Source organism: Grampus griseus (assembly GCF_964374135.1).
Source record: "Grampus griseus genome assembly, chromosome: 16".
Classification (NCBI taxonomy): domain Eukaryota; kingdom Metazoa; phylum Chordata; class Mammalia; order Artiodactyla; family Delphinidae; genus Grampus; species Grampus griseus.
In genome coordinates this window covers 31,145,696-31,170,805 of record NC_139010.1, presented here as the reverse complement: position 1 = coordinate 31,170,805, position 25,110 = coordinate 31,145,696, and the positions used below count along the sequence as shown (strand labels likewise).

The 25,110-nt window shown below is 50.7% G+C and overlaps 1 protein-coding gene across 4 annotated transcripts in view; it reads left to right on the top strand.

Moving 5' to 3' along the window:
• The first annotated feature begins 13,359 nt into the window (after nucleotides 1–13,359).
• The window catches only part of KCNMA1 (potassium calcium-activated channel subfamily M alpha 1), a 747,855-nt gene continuing 736,104 nt past the window's right edge, over nucleotides 13,360–25,110 (top strand). For all 4 annotated transcript variants that reach the window (XM_082673143.1, XM_082673145.1, XM_082673144.1 and 1 more), the window contains exon 1: nucleotides 13,360–13,760. In XM_082673143.1, coding sequence (XP_082529269.1) covers nucleotides 13,392–13,760 — 369 coding nt within the window. In that variant the 5' untranslated portion in view covers nucleotides 13,360–13,391. The remainder of the gene's footprint in view (nucleotides 13,761–25,110) is intronic.

Below are 25,110 nucleotides of genomic sequence, written 5' to 3'. Positions count from 1 at the left end.
CTTGTCTTTGTTGATGATATGGACAACTTACAAAAAGATAAATAAATCTCCTTACCGCCCCCCTCCTTTTACTGGGAGCAGACCTGTTCCTCTTCCACATTCCTTCTAAGCATTTTTGCTTATGAATCTGAGATTTTCACTGTTGTTGAGACATACATTCGTGGGACAAGAGAATGTGGCTGGCTTCAGGAGAAGAGAAATGAGCAAAAGTTCTGGAAAGGGGGAAAAGAGGATGGAACAATCCTTCAGTCGCAGGAAGAGAGAAAACATTGAGCAGGAAACAGAGGAGTTAACAAGACTACCATCATCTCTGGGTTGAGAGAGGGGAGCAAAGACAAGGGTAGTGTGCTAACACATATATATGGAATCTAAAAACAAATGGTTCTGATGAACCTAGGGGCAGGACAGGAATAAAGACGCAGACGTACAGAACGGACTTGAGGACACGGGGGAAAGGGTAAGCTGGGACAAAGTGAGAGGGTAGCATGGACATATATACACTACCAAATGTAAAATAGATAGCTAGTGGGAAGCAGCCGCATAGCACAGGGAGGTCAGCTCGGTGCTTTGTGACCACCTAGAGGGGTGGGATAGGGAATGTGGGAGAGAGACGCAAAAGGGAGGGGGTATGGGGATGTATGTATACATATAGCTGATTCACTTTGTTATACAGCAGAAATTAACACAACATTGTAAAGCAATTATACTCCAGTGAAGACGTTAAGAAAAAAAAAAGACAAGGGTAACATGGCAAGGGACCAAAGAGGGGGGCAGGTATCTCATTGTGTGGAGGATAAGAACTTGGAGAAAGTGGGAAGAGCTATATACCCATGTTTCTCCTTTTATTAATGATAGCAGAGCACAGCGAAAAGCCAAGAGTTAACCGTGTGCCAGGGACTGTGCTAAGAGCATTATCTGGGTTCTTTCCTTTGATCCTCACAGCAACTCACTGAGGAGGCACTTCTGTTCTCCCTAACACACAGATGAGGACACTGAAATTCAAGGAGCTAAGAGGCGTAACCCACACCCCACAGCCAGAGAGAGGAGCAGAGCTGAAATTTGAACCCAGCTTTGTCCAACTCCAGAGCAGGAACACGTAGGCACTTACATTTGTTCTCTACGTCGTTTTATTTATTTATTTATTAAATATTTATTAAATATTATTAAGTGCTAGCACTTGCACTGGGTTATGATTCAGAATACTTTAATATAGGTGGAGCTCCTCCAGGGAACCCACATGCGGTGGCAGGGAGAGCTGCTGCGGATGGGGAGACCCCGTTTATGGAAATTGTCAAGAGCACAAAGCACATGGCACGTGGTGGGTGCTTAATAAATATTTGCCCAATAAACAACCAGGTTTTTTTCTTTGTAGAATTGGGGAGCTGAGTCCTGGGGCAGTGGAATAGGATGTGTTAGGTTGAGATGCTTTCCTGCCCGGCTCCTCCCTTGGCTTTAAAGTCCTCTTCAGTCCCCTGGGGAGAACAGTGTCCTGGTCATTTTTCCTGGTGAGGAGGCTGGGCTGGATGGGATTTTTTTTTTTTTTTCGGTGCGCAGGCCTCTCACTGCTGTGGCCTCTCCTGTTGCGGAGCACAGGCTCCGGACGTGCAGGCTCAGCGGCCATGGCTCACGGGCCCAGCCGCTCCGCGGCATGTGGGATCTTCCCGGACCGGGGCACGAACCCGCGTCCCCTGCATCGGCAGGAGGACTCTCAACCACTGCGCCACCAGGGTAGCCCCTGGATAGGATTTTTGAGAAGCATGTCATACTGCACCTGACACGGTGATGAGAAGCTGCTACCTGGCAGTTTGGACACTCTCTCGGCTGGGTGACAGTTTCTAGATATCCATCGTGCTGAGTCCTGTGATTATCAGTCTCCATCTTGGTGACGAGAAGAGACCACATAATGAAGGGATTCCTCCCTTGTCCCCATCTCCTGCACACACAGCCCGGGCTCAGCCCCAACCAGTGCAGACCCCGAGTCCTTCGGGTTGGAATGTCCAAGCTGTAGGGTCTCCCCAGACATGTGCTTTGCAGGTAGGCCCAGCATCTCAAGTATTTATTCTTCTGGGAAAGGAGAAAACCCAGAGTGATGGGAATTAGGAGGGTGGGGGATAGCGGGAAGGTGCACTGCCAGGAATTTGCCACCGGGATTCTGTGTCTTTCCTTTAGAAGGGAAACGATTTGTTTCTTACTGCAGAAGCTTCGGAGCCCCCTTATACTACAGCTGCAAGCTGTCTGCTTTGCCAGGGAAGCGGAGCACCCAGAAGACGGCACCAACTGGGCAACTGTGTGTCCCTTTGTCTGCCTTGTATCTCTGGTCTCCTTATTGTCCTTCCTTCCTCCCTCCCTCCCTCCCTCCCTCCCTCTTTGCGTCTTTAGCTCTCTCTGTTCCCATCTCTCTCCTTCTCCTTCCTTTAACTCTTCCTGTTGTCTCTCCCTCTCCTTCTCTGCTCTCCCAGGCCCTCTCCCATGCCTCACACTTTGCTTTCTGTGAACTTTTCCATCGCTCCATCCACCTCCGCACGCCTTCTTTCTCTCCAAAGGCACATCACGGTGCCAAGTCCTCCCTCCTCCCTCACCCTACCATGCCCTGAGAAGGTCCTGGCTTGCCTGAAGCCCCAGGGCTCAGACCACAGAGGTCCTTCAAAGCTCCCTTCTGTTTTACATTTGGTAGTGTATATATGTCCATGCCAATGTCTCACTTTGTCACAGCTTACCCTTCCCCAGCCGCATAGCACAGGGAGATCAGCTTGGTGCTTTTTGACCACCTAGAGGGGTGGGATAGGGAGGGTGGGAGGGAGGGAGACGCAAGAGGGAAGAGATATGGGAACATATGTATATGTATAACTGATTCACTTTGTTATAAAGCAGAAACTGACACACCATTGTAAAGCAATTATACTCCAATAAAGATTTAAAAAAAAAAACAATGGAAAAAAACCCCCAAAAGCTCCCTTCTGGGCTTCAGGCTGCATCCGGGTTCCAGGGAGAGGCCAAGGAGCTGGGCTGCCAGATGTACCTGCTGAGTTTAAAGTCCTCCACTGGGGAGCGTTTCCTGGGCTACCTTGGATGCCTGGCCCCTGCAGGGTGCCCAGAGGCCCCGATACTGTGGGGACAAACTCCCTGGGGGCCTGCTATCAGCCCAGGGGACTTCCGAGGCCCTCTGTGCTGACCCACCGCGGGGGATCCCTTGGCAGTGGGCTCCCAATGGAGCAAAGGGCCCCATGGGGCTCAGAGACCCAGATCAGCATTTTTTTTTTTTTTTAACATCTTTATTGGGGTATAATTGCTTTACAATGGTCCAGATCAGCATTTTAAAGAAAGGTCAGCCAGAAGGGATTTCTGAGACCTGCTGGGAACAGAGGGGATGATGGCCCGGGAAGCTCACCAGCCCCAGGCCCCCAGCAGGCCCATCTGCTCCCCAGGTGGTATTTGAGAGGGCAGGAAAGGCACAGATAAGAACGGGGGAGAGTTGGACTCCAACTTCAGCTCACTCACTGGTGAGCAAAGATTTGGGCAGGTTATATAATATTTCCAAGCTTCACTTTCCTCCCTTTCAAAAGAGAAAGTCAGAGAAAATGATCTCTAGTAGAGTCCTTCCAGCTCTAGAGTTAGGATGGTCCCAGGAGGGGCTGAGGGCTGGTTGACCACGAGGCTGACGTTGTCCACTGACCCCAGGAAGGCTTTGGAGCAAATACCAGCTCTGTGTGTGACTCTGGATGAGGCGGGTACATAACCTATTTGAGCCTCAGTTTCTACATCTGTATAGTGAGGGTAATACCTACTTATGGGATCCTGTTAGAATTAAACCAAGAAGGAAAACACAGCATTTCTCGAAGGGTGAGCTGTGAGCCCCAGGTGGTATACAGGCTGACTTAGCTCATCCTGCATCCTGGCACTCAGTGACAAAGTCAGGCCCTGCTCAATCCTTTCTCAAACCTAGTTGTCACAGAGACAGTTGGAGTGACTGCAGCACATCGATATCACTCGCCAGTTTCTCCGTTTAGCAAAGGGAGTCCAGGCCTCAGGGTAAGGGCTGGCTGTTGACAACATCAAGTTCTGACTTGATGACATCGTTTTTATTTATTATGTCTGTTTTTACACTTTCTGTCTATTATTTATTTATTTCTATGTTTGTATTTTATCTTATTTATTTTAATTTTATTTATTATTTATTTACCTTCTGTGCATAGCAATGCTGGTTTTCCACGAAGGTAGCGTTATAGAATATCCTTTTGCTATAAATTTGAGTAAGTAAAAGCAATCAATTGGAGACAAATATTAAGTAATAGTACAGGCAGCATGATGATGTGGTAAAGGTTGTGAAGGCGATATGAAGAATTGGGGGAAATGTTTGCATTAAATCTGGGGACATGTCAAGTGCTTCCTGTGGTACCTGACCTCTTTAGTGGGTAATCATGACTATTCCTGCCCTTGAAGGAAGGGCATGTACTGCCACATGCCATTTCTCTGCCTGTCACCTCAGCTCCCAGGTAGTGCTGATGACACCGTCTCCCCAGAGGGAGCCTTCTGGGCGTTGCAGCGTGGGGATAAATCCTGTTCAGTCTTTAGACTGGTTCTGATTCAAATGGTCTCTCCCACTGAGTTGAATGGGAAGTCATTTCAATGGGCCACCAGATTATGAACCATGGAATTTCTACACTAATGATAAAGGGGTTGGAATTCCCACTTGAGCCATTGTACTTTAACCAGAACATGTATTACCTTCTGAAGTAGATGCCACTCATGCATATCAGCCAGTATGTCTCAGTATAGTGTCACCAAGACAGATCTTGGCAGGAGAGTCAGGAGCAAGTGAAATCAAAAGCTGTTCAGTCCATGACTATCCATCACCCAGGGAGTTCCCAGAATGGTTAGGACAACGTGTGCGTTACTTTGTTCAACTCACAGCTTTCAATTTTGTTACAAGGAGGAAGAACAAAATGAGGTTTACAGATAAGCAAAGGGATGTTTCTGTAAGCCTGCAGTCCAGCACAGCGACCTGCAGGGAATGCAGTTAGCACAGCATCCTGGGGATCCGCGGGGCTTTCTGAATGCAAAGACTCAGCCATGTGCCCCCGGGGTATCTGCCTCTAACAGCCTGCTCTGTCCCAGCTGCATAGTGCAAGGGAGGCATACTTTTTGCGTAGTGCATACTTTCTAGAAGTATCTAAAGTATCCAAAGTTTGTGCTCATATAAGCCTATGTGAGAGGCCCCCAGGGAGGAAGAGCTGGTGGGGCACTCAGCGGGTGCCGCCAAACAGCGTCAGCACCTGGAGAAACCAGAGGTCACTGCTCTCTGTGTCTGGACTTGTAGGCACTGGCACAGCACCCTCTCTGGATTAGTAGGACAACTGGGCAGAACTCCCCTTGGTGGCAGGACTCAAGGACTCAGCTTGAAACATGGCAGCTCCTTCCATAAAGACTTGTAATGAACTTTCCTCTTGAACTCAGCCACCAGTCTTTGGAGCTGTGTTTCCTCAATGGCTTATTCTTCTGCGACTCCCAGGATATTGCTGGATTGGAATTTTGTCTTATTTTGTTTGTTTCCACAAAAATATTGCACAAGCAGAATTTCTTGGTTTCACGCAGGTAGCCTTAACTCATTAAAATACCGTGGTTTATAATTTGTCAAGCCATTAAATTATTATCTCATCTTTGGGAAACAGGAAGCTTGGCAACTGTGGGATAGATACTAAAGTTAAAGAAGGGGTGTGACTTCAAGGGGGGGCCAGTTGTCAGTGTGAAACAAAGTGATTCTGCTCTGGATAAAGTTACGCCAAAAGCAGACACCAACAGTGTAAGTCAAAATTAGAAGTCAGTGAAACCCACAGAGACGTCTGACTTTTGACTCATCTCTCCTTATTCTCAAGAGGGTTTGTAAGTGGGAAGGGTGGCCTCAGCATTGTCCTGTTTTGCAAAAGTGGCGAGAGCTTCTAGGCAGAGGCGGGATTAAACCCCTTGATTCATCTGCACAGTCCATCCCGTTTACTTTTATATTTTTTTTCTTTTCTTATTTTTTTCTTTTGGCTGCACCGCACAGCACGCGGGATCTTAGTTCCCCGACCAGGGATCGAACCCATGTCCCCTCCAGCGGAAGCACAGTCTTAACTACAGGACCGCCAGGGAAGTCCCTCCATCCCTTTTATAATGTAGTCAGTAGAGGACCTTGGAGTGCGAGGGATGAAGAGTTGAGTTCTAGGCTGCCCAGATCTTGAACCAGAGCTTTCGCAAAGATCAAATTGGGGACCTTCTAAGAAAAGGATGAGAAAGTCTATTGGTCTGGGTGTCAGAAGAACCAGTGAGGAGTAGCGAGGAGGACCTCTTTCCTTTGGTGCCTTCTTTTCCCACCGTGGAAATGGGTGGATGAAGTTTTGCCCTGCCTACCTCCCAGAGGCAAGGTCCACAGTACCGATGTCCTGATGGGGTGACATTGCTCACAGAGATGAAAGGGAGGCGGGAATTTCCAGAAGTCTGATGGGATGGAAGTGGAAGACGAATTCTAAGCAGGGCATGGTCCATGAGTTGGGCCTACTTTGACCCAGCCATGGATGTATCAGTAGTTTAGGGAAATGAAGGCTACATTCTTTCAGTTTGTATCTTGGCTGGCATTGGGAACAATGACTGAGAAAGATATGGTGGGACCACAGACACTATTTTCCCCAGAACCGTTGGCTTTCACGTGTGAGAAAAGGGGAGAATTTTCTGTGGGTGCCACGTCCTGGCTCCCAAATTCTTCACTTGGAATTGGCTGATATGAGGTCCCTGATATAGGGCAAGGCTGGGAAGTAGCCCACAGGCAGGTTGGCTTGGACATGCACGCTCTGTAGAAGACAGGTGCTGGGGCTAGGAGTAAGAATGTCTGTGGAAATCTTCAGGGCATCTTTTTGACTAGTATAAATCACTGACACAGGTTTGGGACTTATTTAACAAGTTTTGGAATAACCTAAGTGTCAGCAGTACGCCATCTAATAGAATATTATTCAATTATTATTATTATACGGTACGCGGGCCTCTCACTGCCGTGGCCTCTCCCGTTGCAGAGCACAGGCTCCGGAAGCGCAGACTCAGCGGCCATGGCTCACGGGCCCAGCCGCTCTGCGGCATGTGGGATCTTCCCGGACCGGGGCACGAACCCATGTCTCCTGCATCGGCAGGCAGACTCTCAACCACTGCGCCACGAGGGAAGCCCTATTCAATTATTAAAAAAAAAGTATCTATGATATTTAATGACATGGAGGAAAATGCTTACAGTGTAATGTGAAGGGAAAATAGAATAAAAATTAGATGTTCAGTCTAACCCTAATTTTGCAAAAATACACACTCAAGAAAACACACGAAAGAAATATATAAAAATATCAATAATGGTGGGAGTTCCCTGGTGGCTCAGTGGTTAAGAATCCACCTGCCAATGCAGGGGACACAGGTTTGATCCCTGGTCCGGGAAGATCCCACATGCCTGTGCGCCACAACTATGGAGCCTGGGCTCTAGAGCCCGTGCTCTGCAACAGGAGAAGCCACCCTAATGAGAAGCCCTCGCACCGCAAGGAAGAGTAGCCCTTGCTCGCTGCAACTAGAGAAAGTCCATGAGCAGCAATGAAGACCCAACGCAGCCAAGAATAAATAAATAAATAAATTTATAAAAAAATATTAATAATGGTTATCTGTTAATGGTGAGATTCTGGGTGACTTTTTTTTTTAAACAACTGAAAATAATAAGTTCCTTTATTAAGAAATATACTTCGGCTGCTGTTCCAAACCAGAATATAACAGTGACAAAGTGAGAGTGTTTTCCCCTCTCACTTAATAGGGTGAACTAAACAACCGTGGGCTGACGTCCTAGCTCTTTGTCGTTTGGGGGACCAGACTCCTTCTATTTGTTGCGTGCTAAAGAGGCAATTATTCAACCTCATGAACTAAGATCACATCCATATTCCAGCCAGTGGGGAGAAGAGATGGGAAATAGAGGGAAAGTCTCTTCTTTATAACCGTGCAACCTATAGAGTGCATGTAGTATCTGCTCAGATTCCACTGGCTAAAATGTAGTCGCATGGTCCACACCCACTGCAAGGGAAACAGAAATATAGGGGTTTTTTTTCAAATTAAAGATGGGTTGATAAGGGTATAAGGTCAACAGATAAAAGGCAATTATATTTGTATATATCTACGTGATTTTTATACTCTTTTATGAAACTTTATGAGTCTGAATTATTCTTTTTTTTTTTTCCGGTACGCGGGCCTCTCACTGTTGTGGCCTCTCCCGTTGCGGAGCACAGGCTCCGGAAGCGCAGGCTCAGCGGCCATGGCTCACGGGCCCAGCCGCTCCGCGGCATGTGGGATCTTCCCGGACCGGGGCACGAACCCATGTCCCCTGCATCGGCAGGCAGACTCTCAACCACTGCGCCACCAGGGAAGCCCTGAATTATTCTTATAAGTAGAAAAAGATATTTATAGTAAACAAACCCGTCAAAGCTTGCTCTCTGAGTCCCTCTCTCCATCCTGGGGACCAGTGCTCCCTTCTGGTACTCAAAGGCCCTAGAGCATGGTTTCAAGGGATGTGTTGCAATGGTCTTCTTCTTTTGTTATAAATCACAAAGAGATAAATTTCTCCAAAGGTACAGTCTCTCGTGAAAACTCGACAGATCTAAGCCTCAGTTTCCTTGCCAGGAAATTGGAGAATAGCTACTGCCCTTTCTGACACTACAAAGAGATTATAAAGACTAGGGTGAGGGAAGTGAGAGTACTATTAGCTGTTCAGAAGATAACACAGTGGTAATTTAAGGAGTGTTAGGTTACCAATAGTAGTTATAGCTTAGAAGATCTGACATCAAATCATGGTAACAACGTGAACCCTGTTAGTGCCTTTATCACAACAGTGTATATGCTAGTAGGACTGACAACTGGATAATTAATATTATTGTGGTTGTAGGTTTTTACAGCAGAGTTTTCTCTTTGGAATTTTCATATCTCAAATTTCTGTTTTAATAAGCCCCTTTTTTGAATTCACAAAATAATGTCATGTGCCAAGAAGAACCACCAGAGGGCGCTAAATCACTTACAGAGTTCACCTGGCTTCTTTAGAGCAGAATCACCCAGATTTATGTCAAGAGTATGGGAAGCAGATCCAGGCCTGAAAAAAAATGAAACTGTATACGTTAATTGTGATGTTGGGCCGACATTTAAGTAAGTAAGCTTCTTTGTTCTCCTTGGCTATTACTTCAGTCTCTCTGCCTTTTTAGTTTGTGTGTTCATGCACTTTTATTTCTTTCTTTTAAATCGGTTGGGATTGTTCAGAGTAGAATAATTTAGAAACGGGAAACCCCAGTTTGCTGTGATGGCTGCCATAGGCACATGTTGACATGATAAAGAGGCTGCCCTCCTCACTGAGAAGCTTATAAATGTGACTAGAAATAAATAAGTGGCTTGTATTGTTTTCAGAACGGGGGAGGTTGGAATTTGTACTTTCGTAAAGACTTTCAGTTCTTGTGCAATGGCTCTCAATTCCCAGCCTGCAGACACACCTACAAGAGGTGAAATGCACTGGGGCAATTTGTAGGTGCTTCTCTATAGCCTTCACATTCCCAAGGCCATACCAGGGGGTGGGAAGGTGGGGAGTGGGCGTGGGTGTCAGTGTTCTGAGGGCCCACCGGCCTGGAGCGGCTCTGTAGCGCCCTAGAGTCTGTCCACACCCAGCTGTCTGTGGGTCCATATGGCCTGCTGTGTAACAGCTGCGGCAGAAGGCAGAGGCACTGTGCTTCCGTTCTCATCCCAACTGAGGGGCCTCATGGGGTGCAGGACAGCAGTGTGGGTCCGGGAGTGACAGTCTTGCCTGTACCCATCTCCCCCGCTACACAAACACGGGGACTGGCTTGTGTGTGTGGGTGGTCAGAAGCTCTGATCTGTGTTTGGCTGGTTATTTTTGGGTCACAGTAATTACAAAGAAGATCTGTATGTTTTTTCAACCTTACAAACAATCCTTTGAGGTGGGCAGGGCAGTTCTTATTTTAATTCCAATTTACAGATGAGAAAGCACAATGAATGAAGTGGTACCTAAGGTTCCCTTTAAGTTTGAGGCCTAAATTGGTGAGGTCAGGTGCCAGGCTTTCTGAAGTCTGTGGTTAGTAAGGAAGTAGAGGGAGAGCTGGGCCATGGCCTGATGAGGTCTATTTCTGGTGGGTGGCGGTGAATGGTGGCCACTGTCTCATTTGGTGCCCACCAGTCAGGGGGTGGTAAGGACTGGGGATTGTAGGAATAGTAGTTTCTTGACTTTGATGGTGAGGGTCTCTGAGACTCCTAAGCCTCGTTTTTTTTTTTTTTTTTTTTTTGTGGTACACGGGCCTCTCACTGTTGTGGCCTCTCCCGTTGCGGAGCACAGGTTCCGGACGCGCAGGCTCAGCGGCCATGGCTCACGGGCCCAGCCGCTCCGCGGCATGTGGGATCTTCCTGGACCGGGGCACGAACCCGCGTCCCCTGCATGGGCAGGCGGACTCTCAACCACTGTGCCACCAGGGAAGCCCTAAGCCTCGTTTTTGTGTAACACAGAAGTTGCTACAAGCTCCAGTCAGCACAGGGACGAGTGATGAACAAAGCAGAGGAGATGATGTCTCAGGGGCCTCCCAGAACCTCTGGAAGAATGATGAGATGATGAAGGTGGTGATGGAGGAGAAACACAGCTGGGGATGCTGCAGTTGGGGTGACAGAAGTCACAGCAGTCAGTGGCCTCTAGCTACTAGCCCCCGGACTGGTGTCTGAAGGGAACCCAGGCTGTGGGGAAAGTCCAGGAAAGCCTGGAGGGCATTCATTGGTTTGTGGAAGCTCAATTATATGGGGGGAGGGAATCCATTCTGGGGGTTTCATATCCCACCGCGGAGGCAGTCGTATCCTTTGCTGCTCTTTTCGGGTTACAGGTGTTTTGTATTTAAATTTCAAATCTAAAATGTAAGGAAAGTCCTTAACTTTCCTGGCATAGGCTGAGGCCCAAAGGCAGCAAAGTACAGCCGTTTAGAAGGCTAATAAATCCAGGAACCACAGGGCCTCAGCCACCTTCTTGCACTTCCCCTGAGCGCTTCCGGGGCTGATCCCCCCAACCCAGTGCTGGAAAGGACCCAGGGCCTCTGCATGAATGGGGCCGATGCGGCAGGGATGTGCTCGGAGTGGTTTCTGAACGCGGAGGACCAGGCTGCGGGTACCATGTGGGTGAGAGACAATTTCACTTTCTGGAAAATATTGTCTGGAGCTCCCTTTTACATACTGCTTTTGAGGACCAAACACTTAAGCACTCTTACCTCATTCCATTTCCCCTTTGCCTTTGTCCTTGACTGTACTAATGGATGTGTGTCCTGAGCCCAGTGAATGTACTCTGAATCAGACAGGAGGAGGAAGCTTCACACATCCCCTTGGGCCTCTCTGCCCAGCTTGGCCTCCCTTGCCCCATCCTCCCCTGCATCCTAGGGCCTCCAAGGGCAAGGGGAGGGGCTGAACTGTGGCTCAGGCAGAAACAGCACAGGCCTCTACAGTGAAGGATGCTAACTTGGCCTTCACAACAGAGAGGCCTGAAAGCAACCCGAGAATTCCAATTAGGCTTAAACTAATGAGCTGGAAACTTTGGGGAAACCACTGTGGGCAATGAGGGGAGAATGTGATCATCTTCCTTTTAATTAGTGCTGGAAAAACTTGTGGTCCAGCTGGTAGCATAAGGAAGGGCAGTGTCCAGAGGGAGCAAAGGTTGAGAGTATCAGAAGGGGGATTTCCCCTGGTGGTTAGGGAGAGGCTGCTGAACAAACCCAGACACCTTCTTCACCTCTAAGTGGGGAGGACTGAAGACCCTAAATGGGGAAAGGTGGGCTTTAATGGAGCTTGGCGCTGCCCTTCTCACACGATGGAGTCTGAGGCTGAATAAAAGGGGAGTGACATTAGGGAACTCTGTTGTCTATAGGAGCTTTCACTGTCCCTGAGGTCAGGTCGGCCCTGCCCATCTTTGCCTACTCTCTTAGGCAGCCTCTGTCGCTTAATAAGGAAGAGGCAGAAAAACCACCTGCTGCTGTCAAAGGCCACAGACCACCTGCCAGGCCCCTGCATGGCCCTGCTTTCCAGAACACAGGAGGCACTGGGGCACCTAGGAAGGCGACAGGGAAGAGCAACAGGGGCTGGTAGGGGTCGAACGAGGGTGTGTATCCTGGAGAAGGGTCCTCCTCACTCCCGAAGCCCGAGGAGCTTGGGGCGTCCGGCCTGTGCAATCAACAGCTGGTCACTTCTCCCCTCCCCACTGGGGGCTCCTTTGGGAAAAATGGCCTGCCACGGGCGCGCGGCCATCCTCCTCGGGTCCCCCAGGGCGCTCGGCTGGGGGCGCAGCACCTTGGAGAGAGGTGTCGGGTTCCGCGCCTGGATTTGGGGCTCTCTACCTTTCGCACTGCAGCTCAGGGGTGCGTGCCAGGCCGTCGCCAAGGGGTCTGCCGGCCCCCTGCCCAGCTCGGGGCCGAGGCGAGCCAGCGCGGCGAACCTCCTCCCCTCCCGTTCGGGCGGCCTGAGCCCGCTCCCGCTCCAGTTGCTGCAGCTGCTGTTGCTGGCGGCTGCGGGGAGCGCGGGGCGCGCGCAGGAGAGGCTCGGGCGGCGACGAGGAGGAGCCTGAGGAAGCGGGGAGGAAGATCGAGCGAAGGCCGAGGAGGCTCAGCGGTGTGGCGGCGCGGCTCGGGGATCCCGGGAATATGGGCTAGCGGCGGCGGCGGCGGCGGCGGCGGGCGCGGTGAACCTGCCGGGGCCCGGCGCACACCGGCGCGGCGAGCGGGAGCCGAGCGCAGCCGGGAGACGAGGGCTGGCGCGGGGGCGCCCGGGAGGGGGCTGATGAGGCATTATTAACGAGTCGCCGCCTAATAAGCCCAGAGCGGCGGGCTAGCTGCGCGGGCTGCGTGCGGGGAGGGGTCCCGGGCCAGAGCGCGGCGCAAACGCGTGGCGCACCGCGGACGGGCGGCGCGGCGCGACGCGGCGCGACGCGGAGGGCAACCGGGCCGGCGAGCAGAGCCGGGGCGGGCCCGGGGGCGGACCGCAGCGCCCCCTCGTTCTCGGCGCTCTGGGCCCGCGCAGCCCGGGGTTAGCGGGGCTCGGGCCGGGGAGGGGAGCTGCCCGCGCGCTCCGTCCCCCTCCCCCCTGGGCGGGCGGGCCGGCGGCCGGGGGGAGGGCGGGCGGCGGCGGCGGCCCGCTGTATATATCTCCGCGCACCCCGCCAGGTCGCGCACAGCTCCCCGAGCCCAGGCGCCTCCCCGCCCCCTCCCCGCGCTCCGCGGCGGCGGCGGCGGCAGCAGTAGCAGCAATATGGCTGTTGATGGGTGTTCGGGGTGGCGCTGGCGGCGGGAGGAGCTCCCCCGAGCCCCTGCGCCGGCTGCCCGTTGCTAGCTATGGCAAATGGTGGCGGCGGCGGCGGCAGCAGCGGCGGCGGCGGCGGCGGCGGAGGCAGCACTCTTAGAATGAGTAGCAATATCCACGCGAACCTTCTCAGCCTAGACGCGTCCTCCTCCTCCTCCTCTTCCTCCTCCTCTTCTTCCTCCTCCTCTTCCTCCTCGTCCTCGGTCCACGAGCCCAAAATGGATGCGCTCATCATCCCAGTGACCATGGAGGTGCCGTGCGACAGCCGGGGCCAGCGCATGTGGTGGGCTTTCCTGGCCTCCTCCATGGTGACTTTCTTCGGGGGCCTCTTCATCATCTTGCTCTGGCGGACGCTCAAGTACCTGTGGACCGTTTGCTGCCACTGCGGGGGCAAGACGAAGGTAACGCGCGCCCCGGCGCCTCCCCCCTGCGCCAGCCCCGCCGCTTCCCCCCTGCGCCAGCCCCGCCGCTTCTCGGCGTCCCCTGCAGCCCACCTCCTCGCTTCTCACAGCGCCGTGCCTCCCTCCATCCCTGCCTGCCTTCCCCTCGCCGCCTTCCCTTCCCTCCGCTCTCCTGGCGCCCGCCTGTTGGGGCTTCGGGCGGCGCGCCGGGGGTGAGGAGTTGCCCCCAACCGGTGCGCTCCGGGACGCGGACGCCAAATCCCGTCCCCTTGTTTATTGTAGGGTTGTTTGTGGCTGCGGCTGGGGCCGGGATGGGAGGTAGGGAGAGCCGACTCGGCGGGCACCGAGCAAGCTGGGGGCCGCTCGGTGCGTGTTCCGCGCGGCTCACCTGCCCGGGCTCGGCTCCTTGTGGTGGGCGAGGGGGAGCACGTCAGCCCGCACTTTAGAAACCTGTTGGGGAGATGAGTTCGTAAAATCAGAAGGGCAGGAAAATCCTTTGAGAAAGGGAGAACATCTTTTGGACTAGGGAATCCCAGGGGAGGAACATGACCAGAGGACGTGCGGGGGACCTGGAGGGGCGAGAGAAAGTTGGGGAGATGCATCCCAGTTTTGGAGGCAACCCGCGGATGCTGCCACTTTAGGAATGTGGCGAGGTCGCAAAACTGATGTCCCCTCCCTCTCCTACTGTTGGAGCAGACCCCCACCCCCACCGCAAGTTCTTCGGCATCTGTATTCTCGCCCCCCTGCCACCGCCTTCAGGTCCCCGGAAATGCCCCCGGCAGCGTGGAGCTAGAGCGGGAGGTCCGCCCGAGAGCCCGCCGAGGCCGAGATTTTCACGCGAGCCTCCTCCCCGACGCTTTTGAGGTGGCTGGATGTCGGCTTTAAACTATTCCTGGCGCAGAGACGCCCACCAGCACCGAGGCTCACTACACCTTATGTATGGTTGCTAGGCTGACTGCCTGGTTTGTCGCCGTCGTGTCCCTAGAGATGTCCTCTTCCCCCCCCCCCCCCACTGGCTGAAGGTGAGAGGTGGCGGGCAATTTTTCATAGAAAACTGCAGGATAAAAAAGAAAGAACTGGAAAAAAGAGTGACCAAGCTGTTTTCTGTTTGACTAATTTTTAACCTAGGGGACTAACCAGCGCCAGCATTTTCAGAGAGAGGGAAGCTCAAAGGGGGATAGGGAACAGTGCAAGACCGTGGCACATCTCGGTGGGAATGCTCACACCTTTTCTAATAAAGTTAATCCGAGGACACCTCAAACTTCCACGGGGCACAGCAACTTGTAGCAGCCTCCTTAATTGCTACGGGGAGGGAGTAGGTAAGATGGGGGCTATGGGTGACACACAAGGGTGAAGGGAAGCTCGCGCTCTCTCTCTCTCTCCTGATTATTAATTATACATTGTGTTGGGTGCTGGAGCTCAGCTGTGTTTTGTGGTAGCACATTTGTGTTTTGGAAAATACTGGTGTGTTGGAAATAAGGGAGAAAAATAAAAGCCATCATTCGCTTCCTCTTCCTCCTACTTCTCCGGAGACCTCCAGATGTTAGTCCGTCAGTTTTCTCTGGAGTTACCTTCTTGGCCATAGCAGTTTCTCCTTACTTGTCAAGGTGCAAAACCACCCACATTCCAGAGAAGCCATTAGGTTAAGCAAAATCCTAACCCCGAGACCCCCTAGACCCAGCGCCCTGCCTAGCCCTCCTGACCAGTGCTTATTCATATAGCCTTCTTATTCACACATTCCCTCTCCTCTGCCTCCCCACCAGTCTTTAGTCTGTGAGTGTTTTTCCTTTACTGAGATTCCGTGCTACCCTTAGAGGTAGAACTTGTAGTTGCATGCATCTCAAACGTTTTCTACACTGAGTGATTTGGGGGAACTTTTTAACGATCTCCTTATCCTTCAGGAACTGGGCAGGCTAGATCATAATGAAAACTTTTTTTTCAGTGAGTCAAAATAAGTTTCAGTGTTTTTGTGATCCTGGGGTTTTAAACACAGCTTCTAAAGTCTTTCTACTCTAGGGGGTACATCAGTGCTACTGCATTGCTTCTGATGAAATGCTGATTGGATCATTCACATAAAGAGTCTCTTTCTTAAATGATGACCAAGCATAACCTCTGTAACTTTTCTCAAGAAAATACGTTTTTGGCAATGATCGTTAGAAAAAAAAACAATCCCTAGATATTAGGCTATGTTTTGTAGCTCCAAGACATGCCGAGTTGACTAAACTGGAACTTTCTACAAAGAATCATCTGGGATGAGAGATGCTTGCAGTTGGTTGGGAAGATGTGAGGCCAGTATAAAATGAGATCACGTCACTTTTGGTACCATTAGAGTCCCCTTTAAAACATGCCCAGAATCTCTTAATACTTGCCCCTTGATTTGCTCAATTAAACAGCGTGTGTAGCCATCTCATTTTGACCAGTAGTAGTTACTTAGGCCTTTTATAAGCTTTTGTTTCTACTCTTGAGGTCTGTATTTTTTACTGCAATCATTCTTTTTTTTTTTTGTCTTCCATTCTTTTTGCTTTCCAAGTATTTGGTAGTCATCAAGACACTGTTCAGAAGAATGCATTTGGCTTCAGTTTGGAATTATTATTTTAGTGTTGGGTTTCTCAAGCAAACTAAGGCTGCTTTTCTTTAGTATTCTACCAGCCCTCAGATATATTCACCCTGATCCTGGTTCAGCCCCAAGATGGTTTGACCCGGAGCTAGGGTCCAGAGGAAGGCTGGTCTTTTTAGCATCTGAAATTCTAGGGGAATAAGTTTCAGCAGGAGCTCCAGCATCACAAGCATTTGGCCTCTGGGACTGCACCATCCTTTCTCATTAAAGGAACCTGAAACTGGATGTACCTCATGAGGCATCTCATCCTTAGTTCCTCTGGCCTCCGAATCTCAAATCGTGAATGACTTTACTATTCTGAAAAGAATAGTTATGTGGATTTCTTTAGGAAATAAAGAAGAAGGAGAATCCCATTTTCCCCCAGTTGGGAATTTGGGCACAGTCATTCCAGTACTATATTCTTTGCTGTACTTTTTCACATCATTTTTCTTTCTCTGTTGGGTTTCATCAGAGCCCTCTCTTTACTTGGCCGTGACGTTTCAAGGTCTAAGCCAGTCGTAGACTGTAGTGAACAAGGAGCGGCTCTGGCAGCCTGAAGAAGGTTGTGACCTTGAAGAAGTAGATTAACCTCTCTGGTCTCTTTCCTGGTGTGCAAAATGTGGGATTGAATTCTGTGAGTGCTAATGTCCCTTCCTGCTCTGGGACTCAGTGGAAGCCAGTAGAAGGAGTTGGTGATCTGTGGGTAAAGTTTCTAGCTCAGAACATGTTCTGTAACTCTCCAGCCTCGGAGTGCTTATGTGTCTTTATTCCCATCTTCTGCTCTTCCTCCAGCCCACAGTCTGCTTTTCTTTAAATGCCTGGGGAAGCTGAGGCCAGCTTCCTATGGAGCTGTGGTTTGCTGTGGGTCATAGACTCATCCTGCTCTCAGGTGGAGCTGTCCTCCCTGTAGAAGTTTGGAATTGATTAAGGTTGGTCTGCATATAATGAATTATGGAGGTTTGTCTCCACGGCTGTGTCTGAGAAAACAACACGTTTTCTCTGTTAGACTCGTGACTAATATAAACATCAGATCCCATTACGGCTTCATAATTACCCAGGGTCTGGCCTGATGCATCATCCAATCAGGGCTGGAAACTTCAGTGCCTCAGAATTCTTGATTCCAGATTGGCCCTGGTGCCTCATCTCATCCTGGAGATAGTCTGCATCGGACGAACTACAGATGTTCCTTCGGATCACTTAGGGGGGGCCTTGGAGAAGTGCTCAGGTCCCAGGCACAGGGGAGTTCCAGGTGACCTTCCCTTGTCCTGAGAACTTTTGCTTCTTGTTCCTGGCTCCCTCTGTGGAAATGCACACTTCCGTAGAGATGCTGCAGTCAGACAGACCCGAGTGCAAATCCTGGATTCCATACTTGTTAGCTGGGCATCTGTGGCTGGCAGCCCTGTTAAGCATGGTTTCTTCACATGTAAGAAAAGCTAACGATGCTTACTTTGTAGAATTCTTTTTTTTTTTTTTTTTTTCAGTACGCGGGCCTCTCACTGTTGTGGCCTCTCCCATGGCGGAGCACAGGCTCCGGAAGCGCAGGCTCAGCGGCCATGGCTCACGGGCCCAGCCGCTCCGCGGCATGTGGGATCTTCCTGGACCGGGGCATGAACCCACATCCCCTGCATCGGCAGGCGGACTCAACCACTGCGCCACCAGGGAAGCCCCTGTAGAATTCTTGTAAGGAGTGACGATGCTGGGTATACAGCACCCAGGAAACGCCTGGCACTTAGCAGACCTGTAAATGGGAGCTATCATAGCTCCACAAAGTGGCAGGTTTTAAACTTTCTCCTTGATTCCTTGAACTTTTGGCCCTGGAAGGGCACAGACTACAACAAACAGAACTTTTGAACCGAAAGGGACCTCTAGGCCCTGGAGTCGGTTGTCCTTGGGTCAGACAACCCGTGAGGGTCAGGTTGAGATGTGGGCTCATAGCTCTTGGCTGTTGCGAGGCTGGCAGGCCGGGGAGGGGCAGCCTAGGAAGGCCCCACGGCTGAGGGCTTGGCAGGATGGCTAGTGCTCTGATGGCAGGCAAGTCAGCGGATGAGCATTGCCATCGTGGGGCTCCAGGAGCTGCAGACCTAGCAGAAGTGGAAGGTTTTGTGGGCAGGTGTGGCTGTCTAATGTCCCTTGAGAAAGGATGAATTCCACCCCTGTTCTCCCCAGTCCAGAGCCCACAGACCTGTTCCCCTGACGATGGAACAGTTTCCCCGTCAGGGTGCTCTCTACTCAGACCAGCTTTACCCTGATCGCCTCCAGAGTAGTATTTCCCCAAGTGTGTTCTGTGGAGCACTTGCCCTTGCAGTTACCTTGTGAAACAAAATTGTAAGTCAGGGCATATCTGCAACCCCCACCTTGGAGAGTCACGTCATGTTCTGGGAGAAGTCCCAAGGGAGAGGAATTGGTTAAACTGCCCTTGGCCGTGCTCACTTTGAGCAACAGGGCCTAGGTGTCACGCTCGCCATGTAGCACCCAGAAGTCAGCCTGTGACCTTGGGCAAGGACGTCACCGCTTTGTGCCTCAGTCTCCTCATCTGTAAACCGGGGGTCCTCGTAGAGCTCAGCCCTTTGGGGTAGGTACTCGCAGGGACCCCACTCTATAGCATTTCCTAGGAGGATACTGGTGACTGCAAGCCACGCGCTGGCTCTATTTCCGGGTGCCCAGGGTCCTTGTCCAAACATGCATCAGGGGGAAAGCAAGAGCTGCCCTTGTGTTCGGCCTGGGGGAGAAAGGATTCCAAGGGCAAGGCTCACCGCTATCTTCTTCCCTGGATGGGGACATTCGCTGTGTGCCTGGTACAGAGAGTGCTTGCTGTGGGTATCTCTTTCTGACCAGGGCAAAAGGAGCCTGCTGCTGAAGCAGTCAGGTTGGTGTTGGATTCCAATGCCAGGACCTCCTTCCCAGTGTGGGCAACCACGGTGTCCCAGCTCACAGTGGCAGTGACAGTGCTAGCCTGTGGATCACAGCAGCCAGCCCCACCTTCCCGGGACTTCAGAGCTGTGGAGCCCCTGCAAGGACACCTCTGTGGTTCCGGTGAGAAGGGCGGTGTTTGTGCCGTGATGCCGCAGCTCCTGGAGCCCTGCGGGGAGCATTGGTCTCCAGGAGACCTGCTTGGGGGGCAGGCAAGGTCAGCGTCCCCCAGAACCTCTGAAGTCACACAGCCTTTCTGTGCACAGCAGGGGGCAGATCGAGAGAGTGCCCTTTTTTTGAGATGCTTCTGAGTGGGTGGAACCCTGGCCCTGGGCACACGGAGAAGGAAGCTCGGGGGCCCCAGCCTGAGAGACAGGGGTGTCCCAGCACTCCGGGGAGAAGGCTCAAGGGATGTTCAGTTGGGGTATTAGATCTCTCCCTCCCATGGCCAGAGAGCATCTTAGTCCATCTACTTCTGGGGCCTCTCGCACGTTAACATGTACACGAATCACCTGGAGAGCCATTAAAATGCAGATTCTGATTCAGAAGGTCCAGGGTGGGGCCTGAGACTCTGCATTTCTGACAAGCCACAGGTGATGTCGATGCTGAGCAGACCATGCTTTGAGAAGCGAGGATCTGGTCCCAGCCTCAGTCTCCAGGCGGTCTCTCTCTGAAGACAGGGCTATTTTTAAATATGGAAATTCTCAGCTCTTCAGCAGTGGGAAGGGATGAGAAGAGGAAGGTTCCCTGTGCCTGGACAGCCAGGTGGAGAAAACTCGGCTCAGGCCTCTCCGCGTTGCTGCCGTTCAGTCTGGGTGCTCCCTGCTAAAGCTGATTGTTCGGGTGTCTGCTCCCTAGGAACCCACAGCGCTGTTGGTTTGGGGCTGGGTTGTGGTGACCAGGGCAGCGTCCTGCAGATCTGTGGGAGTGTGGTCTGTGCGTCGCCCATCAGGCTGTGGGCTCTCCCTCGTGCCGGTGGGTCACACTGCCAGGGGACTTTCCGCAGTCCCGGATGGCAACTCAGCCAAACCACCTTCTTGCAAAATTAGAGGCTCGTGGTGGAGCCAGGGCTGCACTGTGGCGATGCTCCGGGAAGTCAGCTGTTGGCTGCTGCCTCCGGGGTGTTTGAAGTCAGCAGGCAGTAAAACTGCCAGCCTGATTTTCCATAGGGACCTCGGTGGGCTTTTCCAAGCGGAGGGATGTGAAAGGATTGGGCTCAAGACCTGATCACGGAGTGGGGAGAGACGTGCGGCACTGTGCTGTGCCACCCTCCAGTGGTACTTCTCGAGAATCCCAGCAGATGAAGCTGGAAGTAGCTCCTTTTCTCAACATACTGTCGGGGTTTTCACAGCTCATACCATCAGGGGCTTTTTCCTGGAGATGTGCATTTTGGGTTGTTCCATCGTCAAAGGGGAGAACCTGGAATAAACATTTATCATGAGCATCGTCAGCCTAAATGAAGGACTTAGCATGATGCCCGGCACACAGTAGGTCCTCAAATACATCTTGTGGTTATTAGTGTTGTTGTTTTGGCTTTTATCACATAGGGAGTTCATCCTCTGTTCCAGGAACGAAGCTAGGTGCTAGGGATAAAAATAAGACCCAGTTTGTTTGATGGAAGGGATGGAAAAATTCAGTTATCTTCTCATGTCTGGTCTCCAAGTTGCCTGCAAACCCCCTGAGGGCAGGAACTGAGTCATGTAAATACAAGCACAGATATATGTTGGGAGGGCCCTTCCACAGTGATCTGTGGGAGGCTGCGCGGGAATGTTGTAGGTGCAAATACATTTTGCTGCTCTTTTGGGTAATTTGTTAGACGCTATGGAGAAACTCTGGGTGAAAGGGATGGATGTGCTTGAGTCATTTCTGGATTTTAATTATTCATGCCACCCCGGTCTCCCCTGACCGGTGGGTAAGAAGAATTTGTTCATGATGAGCACTTGTCCATGAGGTGGATGAGTCAGGCAGGGAGCAGAAGGACAGCTTCGAAAGAATGGCTGCTTGAAGACGGAATTTGCTTTGTTTTTGGCATTATTTGGGGCATTATGTCTAATTGCCAATTTGGAAATGTAATTGGCACTCCAGGTCCAGAAGGGTATACTTCACGTTGTCAAGCCGAGCCTCTGAATCGTCTCCCTATAAGATCTCATCACCTGTATGACTAATGCTTCTTTACATGGCCAAAAGCGAAATTATTTAAAACATCTCATTTACTTGGTATTCTTTATGCTGTTTCATTGGCCTCCCTACCAGGTTTTCCAGGGGACGAGATCCGGTTGACGCTGGGCATTTCAAAGGTAATTAACAGAAACGCTGTGTCCCTTCCTTCGCTCTTTATCCTTTCCTTGATTTCCTTTCTTTCTTGGTGATTCCCGCCAAGTCCAGGAGCAGAGGGACTGAAGTTTGCAGGTTAGTGGACAACAAATAGAGGCTTGATCTCGCAAGCTGAGAGGCACGTGGAGTTGTGACATCATAGGGGTAGAAAGGTGCTTTGGCGTCGGGGTCCTACCTCCTCCCCAGCGCCAGTGCTGGGAGCCCTCGGCCCCATCTCCAGAGGGGACTGGGGTGTTCACGGCCTTCCGAGGCCACCATTCCATGGGGCACAAACCCGCCTAAGCATGAATGGAAAGGTCTTTCTCCTTGCACTAACCCCTCTTTGCTTCTCGGCTGTTTCTAGGACACACAGAACATGTCTTGGTAGGTGATAGATTTCAAATTCTAAATCCGGCCCAGGAAGGCCCAGAGCTGGGTGGGTTTAAGTGTCAGCAATGTTCTTGAGATGTAGAACGCCCTTAACCTTTGTCGCTACCGTGCAAGCCACCTTCTTTTTCTCTCTCGTGACTGCCTGATGTCCTCCTTCCCCGGAGGCGGTGAGGTTTCTCCATGCCCTCTTCCCCAGGGTTTACACAGCAGCCCATCCTGGCTCTTGGTTCTGGTGGTTTGTCCTGTGCAATGTGTCAGGTCTTGTCAGAAGCTGTGGGTGAGGATTTGGCCATCCCTGAGCCATTGGGTCGCCTCTTTGTCACTGGAATGTGCCCAGTGATTCCACAGTTCAGCTTCTTTCAGAATTCAGTGCTGGGCTTGGCCGAGAGCAGATGTGATTTGGGGGCAGTACCAGGGATCCAGATGTATGTAGAGTGCAGATCCTTTGTTAAGAAGCCCGCATTGGACTCTGCTTTCTAGGTGTTGGCTCTTCCCGAGAGAGAGAACAGACAGTGATCGTGAGTTTCTTTTTGGATCATTTAAATACAGCTGCTCCTAGAGTTGAAGATTATTCCTCTCCAACTGCTCATCTTATCTCTTCTCCTCTGGGCTTCTATACACTACTGCTGCCATTTCTCCTATTTTGCTGAGCAGAAAGAAACCAGAAAAGAAAGAGAACATACAAGAGGGGAGGGTGAGGGAGGGCAGGGGGGAGAGGGAGATGTTGACACAAAGAAAAGTAGAATTTCTCGTCTGGGAGCTGGAGGCTGGATAAATACGTAATTGGATGGATTTTGTTTTTAGTCCCTTCCCCTTTGTCTTAATGAATAAATCATGACAAGTGACCTCATGCCCAGGGTTTGCAGCATTAGCATTATATAAAGACCAGTGGGAAGAGCGCTTTCCCTTTTGGAAGAGTTTAGCTTTTCAAGTGAGTTCCCTCTAATGAACTGCTAGCGTGGGGCCTGTGTGGCCCTGTGGCCCAGACACCAGGGGTTATAAGGTTTCTGGGGGCTCTTCCTCTTCGTGTACGTGTTTATGCAGGAGCAGAATTCTTCTCTTTGGGAGAAATTGCCGCATGAGTTTGTTTTCCCTTTACATGACTTTGGAAAGTAGACTTTTTGTGGCTCTGGAAGGGGAAAAAGTAGATGGGCAATGAGTAGCCAATGGAGAACTCAGAGATAAGGGCCCTGAAGGCTCGGAGGAAAGATTTGGAAGATGAAAGAAAGGGTTTATCTGAGGGCCGGGGATTTTCATGACCCACATTAGCTGACCACCGCTTAATACACTGTTTCTCTTCTTTGTGCACCTGGGAGCACTTTCCTCCCAGTGCTTAGAGGAATTGCTTTAGCTACCCATAAATTACGGCCGTTTCCCTCATAGGTTGTGGCAGCCACAGCTGACCAGGTGGTAAGACTCTTGAAGAGTATAGGAATGGTGTCTCGAGCTGAACCCGTAAGAGAAGTCGATACTTTGCCTGTCTTAAAAAAGAAACCGGGCTTCCCTGGTGGCGCAGTGGTTGAGAGTCCGCCTGCCGATGCAGGGGACACGGGTTCGTGCCCTGGTCCGGGAAGATCCCACATGCCGCAGAGCGGCTGGGCCCGTGAGCCATGGCCGCTGAGCCTGCGTGTCTGGAGCCTGTGCTCTGCAACGGGAGAGGCCACGACAGTAAGAGGCCCGCGTACCGCAAAAAATATATATATATATTTGGTGCTAACTTTGTCTATAAAAAATAATAGAAATGAATAAATCAATCAAGTAAATACAAAAAAAAAAAAGAAACCCATTTCTTAAGTTCGTGTGCAACCCTATTTTCCCTGTTAGATCTCTTTTTCAATTTGTGTTTTACACTTTTGTCCTTAGTCCTAAGTGTATATATATTCACTGTAGAAAATGTAGGCAAGACAGAGAGGTGTTTAAAGAAAAAAAGGACACCTCACACCCACCAGGATGGCTACTACCTCAAAACCCAGAAAGCAGCACGTGTTGACGAGGATGTGAAGGAATTGGAAGCCTGGTGCGCTGTGTGTGGGAATGCACCATGATGCAGCTACTGGGGGAAGCAGTACGGTGGTTTGTCAAAAAAATTGAACATAGAACTACCATATGACCCAGCAATTCCACGGCTGGGTACATATCCAAAAGAAGATACTTGCACATCCCTGTTCATAGCAGCATTATTCGTAATAGCCAAAAGGTGGAAGCAGCCCAAATGTCCATCGATGGATAAATGGATAAACAAATGTGGTGTTTACCTGCAGTGGAATATTATCCATTTGGAAAAAGGAAGGAAATTCCGACGTGTGCTACAACATGGATGCCCCTTGAGGACATTATGCTAGGTGAGCTAAGCCAGTCACAAAAGGACGCATACTGTGTGATCCTGCAATACTTACATGAGGCACCTAGTTGCACAGACACAGAAGTAGAATGGTGGTTACCAGGGGCTGGTGGAGACGGGGGGCGGTTGTTTAATGGATAGAGAATTTCAGTTTTGTAAAATGAAAAGGTTCTGCACAATAATATGAGTATACTTAATACTACTGAACTGTACACTTAAAATGGTTAAGATGGTAAGTTTTATGGTACGTCTATTTTACCACAATTACTATTTTTTAAAAAAGGAAAAAAAGTCCCTCTAAACCCCACTTCCTGGAGATGGATTTTCATTATCTTCAGACACATTCTTCACCGTGGTGCTTGTTTGATTTAGATGTACCCACAGTGAGAGGAGGACAGATCGAACAGCGTTTCTGCCCATCAAGTCTGGTTTGATGGTGTGTGAAGTTAAGGGACCACTGGATTTTTGATTTTGACATATGAGTAGTTACGGTATCTTAGGCAAGTGATGGTCTCTGGGCCCCAGTTTTGTCATATGTAACATGCTCTCTGATTCAGTGATTTCAATATACAGCCATTTCTTTAATCAGATTTCAGAGCTATCATTTTTACCTGATAAAGAACCCAAGACTAACTTACTCAAGGCAATGGGCCCAGGGAGTAGTTCTGGTGCCTCTATGAATCCCAAGAGAGAAATTTGATTGACATGTCCCCAAAACTTCCGTACTGATTTCGATGAGGTGGCATATTTAAGAATTACAGTCTGGGGACAGGGGCCCCGTTGGAGATACAGTCACACTT